At 55.6% G+C, this 7,805-nt stretch overlaps 1 protein-coding gene across 3 annotated transcripts in view; it reads right to left on the reverse strand.

The window, feature by feature from the left end:
- Positions 1 to 496: 496 nt before the first annotated feature.
- SYCE3 (synaptonemal complex central element protein 3) overlaps positions 497 to 7,805 on the reverse strand; it is a 7,981-nt gene continuing 672 nt past the window's right edge. For all 3 annotated transcript variants that reach the window (XM_027854409.1, XM_027854408.1, XM_027854407.1), the window contains exons 2-3: positions 7,197 to 7,305; positions 497 to 802 (exon numbers count right to left, since the gene is read on the reverse strand). In XM_027854409.1, the coding sequence (XP_027710210.1) occupies positions 645 to 802; positions 7,197 to 7,305 (267 nt within the window). In that variant the 3' untranslated portion in view covers positions 497 to 644. The remainder of the gene's footprint in view (positions 803 to 7,196; positions 7,306 to 7,805) is intronic.

Raw genomic sequence — 7,805 nt, forward strand, 5'->3', positions numbered from 1 at the left:
TGGACGAGGGGACAGCCCAGCCCAAAGGAGCCTCCCCTTCCAACCCCCCCATGAAGCCTGAGGGCAGGCCCTGTGATTCCATGGGAATCCTTGGCCTCCTGCTCCCCTTTGCTGTCAGCTCTGGGGGTCCCTCCCATCATGCCTGGTTTCCCCTTCTGTGCTCTCCTCAAAACTGGCTTCCCAGACAAAGAGGGTGACGATCTGAAGGCAGCTAACTGGGGAGCCTCGGGGCCTTGCTTCCCATAGGGAAGGGTGACTGAACGAACTGACCTTCTGTCCCCACCTCCAGCACCGAGGCCTTCTCTGTCCCTGTCTGAGGGACGGAGGCATATGGGTCCTTCTCCATGCTCCATCCCTCCTATGTCTTAAGCCTGCTCGGGGCACAAATAAACATTAGCTGATGAAAGCCTGGGTAGATTGCATTTCCTCTGTGACTCCCTCCACAAGGCGCGGTGTTGACAAGTCACAAACACGCGAGAGAAAACCAGACACGGAGTGCGCTTGAAAACACCTTCACTGGGCAGTGAGCACTTGTGCATACACACTATAGATCGGGTCCCTCCTTCTCAGCCACCGAGGGCCCCATTCTCTTCCCACCGCGGCCGAGTCGCGGAGGCACAGGGGAGGGGGAGGGAGGGAACGGCCTATTGCTTGGGCTTGGTTTCATTTAGCAGTTCCTGCCAGTTCTTCTCCATCTCCTCCTTGCAGTTCAAGAAGGCATCTTCCAGCCGCCGCATGGAGTCCGCCAGGGCAGGGTTGGTGCGCATCACCACCATGTCATAGGCCATCCAGGTCGCCTGAACTGCAATGACCAGACAGGGGTGTTAGGAGGGGCAGGGCTGCCAGGCTGGAGCAACAAAGGCACAGGGAGGGATCCAGGTTCCATGCCATCTGCCCAAAGGAGTCGGAGCCAGGGGGCTGGGAGCCTCACTTCGGGGAAATGAAAAAAAATCAGCTCATAGAGCAGAGCTGGAAGGAAGCTCTGAGGTCATCAAGTTCAAGCCCCTCATTTTACAAATGAGGAAACTGAGGCAAGAGACATCAAACAACTTGCTCAGGGTCACCAAGCTAGTAAATGTCTGGAGCAGGATGCGAGCCCAAGTCTTGCTGACTCCTACGTCCTGTCACCAGAGACTGGAAGGTGGGGAGAGCTGAGCACTTTGCAAGAAGCGCTATTGGTACCAGCCACTCAGCGGAAAGGGCAGGTGTTTCGAACGCACACCGGCCGGCCGGGCTGGCAGGAGGGTGCTTAGATGTGACTCAGTAGGGCACAGCTGCCGCCTGCAGTGCGATGCTTGGCAACTGGGGCCCTGCGGAAGGCATCTGGCTGGCCGTGCCTCCGGCCCAGTGAAGGAATCCCCTCTGCACCCTCCCTGACGAGGCCTGCTGCCTTCCTAGGCCGCCCCTCTCTTTTCTCTAAAGTTCAGTGCAAGAAAGGTTGGCTGAGCCCAACGTGGCACTGCACCCTCCTCCCACCCCCACTTCTGCCCATTAGTGCACTCCAATTGAGCTCCTGCTTCACTATGACCCTCAGGTCTTTTTCCATACCAACTACTGTCTAGCAATATCCCCCCACATCCTATTAGGAAGTTGGTATTTTGAAATCAAGTGTGGGATACTGACTCATTATCCCTCTTCCATTTTATCCATATTACATTTTCTCTTATCTAATTTGTCCCTTGTTCCATCCCAGTCCTTCCCCATGGATGCACATGGAATATAGACCCTTCTCTTCTGTATAGGAAGGGCTGGCACTTCAAATACTAGGCAATAAAAATCACCCCCCCAGGCTAAGCGCTAGGGACAGAAGGGGGGGGATCACTGCTCTGGGGGGAATGTTTAACCCTGTAATTAGTATTACATAAATCTCACCTGCATAATACACAGGTACCAGAGAGATGCTCAGCAAATACCAACCAAGTGAATGGAATATACACGGCTGGCTGGGCAGATGCCCTGATGCCCTTAGCTCTTGATGTGGGCTAGCTGAGCTGGGCTGAATGCGCAGTGGGGGGAGCCGGCTGCCTATCTTGGGAAGACTTCTGGGAGTGGCTCCATCAGAGGATGGCAGGAACACAGGGTTAAGGCTGGAGGCAGGGCACTTCCCAGGACCCTCCCTTTTCATCCCGAGCTACCCCACTGCTGGCCTTGCCCCTTGTCCTGCTCCACCCTTTAAACTGGACCATGCATGGAAGGAGCTGGGCCAACCTCGGGCCCTGCAGGCCCTGGGACCCTTCCTTTCTTCTCTTCATCCTGGCTATTTCCCACCCTCAAAGCCCCAGACTGCCCAGGGCCACTCAGGATCCTCCTGAGAAACAGAGAGTCCCCTATCTCTCGGCTCCAGAGCCAGCACTGAGACCCTAGGTGGCAAGAAGGGAAATAGGGCACCTGAGTCCTTCATACCCTTCACCCACTAGATTAATATTTATACTTTCAATAAATCTGTAGCTGGATCAACTGAATTGGATTCTATGAATCTGGGCCTTGAAGTCCCAGATCATACTCGTGTCACTAACATTGTTTCAGTGATGCTGAATGGGGAGTGAATCAAGGAACTCAATGGTCTCTGAACCCTGCAGGGCCCTCCCCAAAGGGCATTGGGAATGGGTGGGAAATGGTGGGCACAAGGAGACTTCAGCTGGTTACTAGTGAAGAACTGTACAGGAGAAGGGGTGTAAATGATACCATCAGACTGATGTATGACTGGGAAAACAAGCTGGTTATGTAGTGAGATTGAGGCACCCCAAAGACAGCCCATAGCCTCTACTGGAATCCATGATATCTGTGTCAGGAAGTCTAGAGGCAAGGGCCCTGGAATGTTGGAAGGACCCCTTGTGAAGGACCTGTGGCAAGGTGTGGATGTGAGTCACCACACAGGATGAGAGGGCATGGGTACAGAGCACCTTCACTGCTGGAGGAAATGCCTACATTACGGAGACCACAGAACCACCAAGGTCTGTTCTGGATTGTGGTGCACAGAGAGAAACCTCAGTTCCTACCAGCATAGAATTTAATCTAATAAGATGCCAACACAGATTACTATCCCCCACAGTGTTCCACAGAAAAGTAGATTTGGCTTAGAACCCTCTCCCACCCCCATCATTTCCCAGAGGAGGTAAGAGAGGGAAGCCAGTGGCTGCCTGGGGGCTTCCTGGAAGCCTTTAGTGAGGCTTTGCCAAAAAATGTTTGCCTGGCCAGCCCCACGCCCAAGCAAGAGTTTTGGAGGGCAGTATTTTCCTCATCTTTCACTTAAGAGGCCCTAATCTCTACAGGGTATGGCCTGAGAGAGTTTTTTCAATCCCTTCACCTGTCTAATGCAAGCTCCTTGCCTGGGCAGCTGGTCTGGTGCAAAAGGAGTTTGGATGGCCTTGGGAGGCCTTCCTGGGATGACCTGGGATGGGAGTTGGGCGGCCCAGTAAAGAGGCCCCTAATAGTGCAGCCTGGTGCTAAAGCCTTATGTGGGAGCAGGGAGAGGAGAGAAGAAGTGATGCGTTCCAGGTGTGCCAGCACTCCGGGTAGAAGGGGATAGGAGGAGCGTCAGATATGCAGTAAGAACACCTGGGGAGAACCCTGGCTCTGTGCCATTTACAAAGTAAGGGTGCCCTCTTAGATGTTATTCCAAGCCCTTCCGTGTCTCTGGCTTTGGCTCTCATTGTGGGCTGGCCAGGACTTAGTAGCCACAACACTCAGACAGGAGAAGTAGTCCAGGATCAAGTCCAACTGAAGAATGTGGGAGCCTGGCTGCCTGGTAATGCCACAGGTGGGAACAGGGAGGGAAGGCGCTAACAGGCTCCACTTTGGACACTGACGGTGCCAGCGGGCTGGCCAAGCAATGATACATGAGGAGCTGAGGTGTCCTGTGGGCTCCTGGATGTAGAGGCCTGGAGCTGAGAAGAGATTTCATGGCGGGAGATTCAGGTTTAGGGGTCACCTGGGAGCTTAAACTATGAAGGTGAATGAGACCAATGAGGGCAGAAAAGTGAAATGAAAGAAAAGAGGAGAAGGGCGGATCTTTGGCAAACACTCCCCTTGAGAGGTCAGGGAAAAGTCCAGCCCAGGAAGCAGGTGAGAACCCTAGAAGGACATGGGCAATGGGACGACTGAAGCCAAAGGGAAGCGAGGGGTCGGGATGGGGGGCCAACAGCATCCACACGACACAGCTGCGGGCAAGGAGGAAGACTGCAGAAAGACTTGGAGTCTGGTGAGCAGGAAGGAAAGCCCAGTTTCAGTCGGGCAGGCCTCAAAGGGTGTGAGGAGGGTCTGGGAAGGAAGGAAATTGAAGCAGTGACCAAAGTCATTCCCCACCAGAGAGCTCACGGGGGAGCCGAGCTCTGGAAGTCCCAAAGGCATCCAGCTACCACACTTTACCAAACCAAAGAGATGGGCCGGCGGCCCGAGGGGAGGCTTCTTCGAGATCGAGATCGCAGTTTGTTGGGAGGCAGATGGGGCTCCCCCAACCCCCAAGCACCCCTGCGCTTATGCGGATTCAGCCCTGGGGCTGAGCTGGGGAGCAGTGACTCACCCCCCTCCCCTTACAGCCCCAGGTCATGCCTCACATCCCTTTCTCCCACCACCCCCACACCTTTCCACCTCTGGCTCTTCCTCTGGGAACAAGAACGAAATCACTATTGTCAAGGCTACTGGAAAGGGTGGAACAACCTTGGACACTTCAACCCTGGGCAAGTCACTTCACCTCTGCCTGCCTCAGTTTCCTCATCGGTAAAATGGGGATAATAATAGCACCTACCTCCCAGGGTTGCGGTGAGGACCAAATGAGCCAATCATTCTAAAGGCCCTGGCACAGCGTCTGGCACACTTGTTCAGTTGTGTCCAGCTCTCCATGACCTCACTGGGGTTTTCTTGGTAAAGACATTGGAGTGCTATGCCATGTCCTTCTCCAGCTCATTTGACAGATAAAGAAACTGAGGCAATAGGGTGAAGTGACTTGCCCAGGGTCACACAGCTACTAAGTGCCCGAGGCTGGATTTGAACTCTGGAGGAATCTTCCTGCCTCCAGGCCCAGCGCTCTGTACACCATGGCCACATGTGGCTGCCCACTTAAGGGTCTCCATTCTATTACAATCACATTTGTAGGTTGTTTTCTGAGCCTGAGGGCCCAGGGTTAGAGGCTTACAGCCACACCTAGGACTATATTCCAAAAATGGGACTGAAAAGGGAAGAAAAGTCAGAAGAACGTGGCTGGTGAAGTCTGGAGTCAGGAGACGAGGGTTTGAATCTTGCTTCCCTGGCCTCCTGGTCTCCTGTCCCAGCGGACTGTGGGCAAGCCGCCCCCCCCTCCCCAGGCTCAGGGAGGCTGGATGAGATGCGCCTGCCGGCTCAGGCAGCAGCTTATTTGAAGGAGGCCCGGGCTGGGGGGTTAAGGGCCTGCTGGAGCCAACGAGGGCTAAACCCAAAGGAAGGGATGACTGGCCACCCGGTCCTGTGCCAAGCACTTTACAAATGTGATCATTTGATCCTCACAACAACCCTGGGTGGCAGGTGCTATTAGGATCCCCATTTTATAAGTGAGGAAACTGAGGCACACAAGAGATAAGAGTCTTGCCCAGGTTTCCACAGCAGGCGCCATTCGAACTCAGGTCTTCCTGACTCCAGGCACTGTGCCACCTAGGTGCCCCAAACACGGGTATCCCCAAGGGTACTGGGGTCCTCCTCTGTTCTCTCTCCCCCCTCTCTTCTGGTGACCTCCCTGGCTCCCATGACTCCCAAATCCAGCCCTAACCTCTTGCCTCATCCTCTGATAACTGATACGTTTCTCCTCCTAATGTCCCACTGGTCCCCAAATTCAACACAGCCACAATGGAGTTCAGGATTTTCTTCCCTCTGTGTTTTTCTCACAGCTGTCCTTTCTAACCGATCCCCCAGGCCCCAGCCCTGCCCCATCCTGGCCTCTTCCCTCTCCCTGAGACAACCAGCTCTTGCCAATGGTTCCTCCCAGGGTACGGAGCCCCTCTCCCCTCCCAGCTACCCCAGCAGCTGTGGCCTGACTTCAGGCCCTGCCCCAGGCTCAAGCGCCTCTCCTCTCCCCAGCTGCCAAAATGCCAGTCCTCAAGTGCAGGTAGGTCCACCCCGAGCACCGATCCATGCCAACTCTTGTGTCTGGCACTGACAGTGCCCTGCAGTTTGGTGCTGGCCTACTTCTCCAGGCTCAGTTTACATTTCTCCCCCTCCTCTGCTCTACATATCAGGCACACCAGGCTAGGCGCCATCAGCTCTCTCCTCCAGGCCTTTGCCCAAGCTGTCCCTCATGCCTGGAATGTACTTGCTGGTCCTCTGTCCTCAGCACTGAGAGCCCGAGATTCTACAGCTGTGACCCTGCAAATTGTCCCTGAGAAGGCAATTGGGGAACTACCCAGCTGCTGCCCCAGGCCTCTCTGCTGGACACCTGACAGTCTCAGTTTCCTTTAAAAGATTCACGCTGAGTTTGCATCAACACTAAGTAAATGATTCCACAGAGAGAGGATCAGTAATCCCAGAGGGCCCAGGGAGATGGGGCCCAGGACACAGTGAGCAGAGCAGAAAAGGGAGGGAGGGGGGAAGTGGAGGAGGAAGAAAGGAGGGGAGGGGCAGGGTGGAGGGAGGGAGGAAGGAGGAAGAAAAGAGGAGGGGAGAGGGAGAAAGGAGAGAGAGAGAGAGGAGGGAGGAGGGAGAGAGGAGGGCAGGGAGGAGGGAGAGAGGAGGAGGGGGAAAGAGGAGAAAGGAGGGAGGGGGAAGGAGGAGGGGGAGAGGAGACAGGAGGGAGAGAGGATGGAGGAGGGGGAGAGAAAGGAGAAAAGAAGGAAGGGGGAAGGAAGAGGGGGAGAGGAGGGAGGAGGGAGCAGAGAGGATGGAGGAGGGAGGAGGGGGAGAGGAGGGACAGAGGAGGGGAGCAGGGGAGAGAGGAGGGAGAGGGAGGAGGAAGAGAGGAGGGGGAGGGAGGAGGGACAGAGGAGGGAGGAGGGAGAGAAAAGGGAGAAAGAAAAGAGAAGGGGAAGGGGGAAAGGAGAGAGAGAGAGGAGGGAGGAGGGAGAGAGGAGGGGAGGGAGGAGGGACAGAGGAAGGAGGAGGGGGAGAGAAAGGAGAAAAGAAGGAAGGGGGAAGGAGGAGGGGGAGAGGAGGGAGGAGGGAGAAAGGAGGGAGGAGGGAGCAGGGAGGAGGGAGGAGGGAGGAGCTTGGAGCTCCTCCTCAGGCTGCCATACCAGATATCTTCTCCATCTCCTCCAACAGCTTCTCCAAGTCCTTGTTGAGGTCAGACAGCATCTTCAGCATGTTGTCATAGTTTCTGTCCCCAGGATCGGACTCAGCCATCTGGGGGTTGGAGCAGGGGACTCAAGCTGCCCCCAAAGAGAAGGGGCCCCAGGGCCCCACCTAGCCCTGATTTGGTCAATGTGAGGATTTTAAGGGGGCTAAGCAGTGGACATGGGGGGGCGTCTCAGAAGATGGGGGTCTGTGATGAGCTTGATGGGAGGGCAGCTCCCTGCTGGGGCATCTGAGGAAGGCCAGGAGGGCTCAGAACACTTACAGGAAGCTGGAGGGCCTGGGAGGAGGAGGGGTTTGGGGGCAACAGAGAGGAGGTGGGGGGGCTGGGATAAGCCTGATGGAGTAGGGGAGCAGCTCCCTGTGAGGGGTATCTAAGGAAGGTCTTGGAGGTCTCAGGTCATTATAGAGGTTCCCTTTGAGGGGGGTATTTGAGAAGAGTCTGGGGGATGTGGGATGGGCGGGGGAGGAGAGGAGCAACTCCCTGTGGAGGGGGAGGCCAGTTTTGTGTGGGCTGGTAACTGAGGAGGGGCTACAGGGTTTCTGGGATG

Source organism: Vombatus ursinus, unplaced genomic scaffold (assembly GCF_900497805.2).
Source record: "Vombatus ursinus unplaced genomic scaffold, bare-nosed wombat genome assembly UNPS02010394.1, whole genome shotgun sequence".
Lineage (NCBI taxonomy): Eukaryota > Metazoa > Chordata > Mammalia > Diprotodontia > Vombatidae > Vombatus > Vombatus ursinus.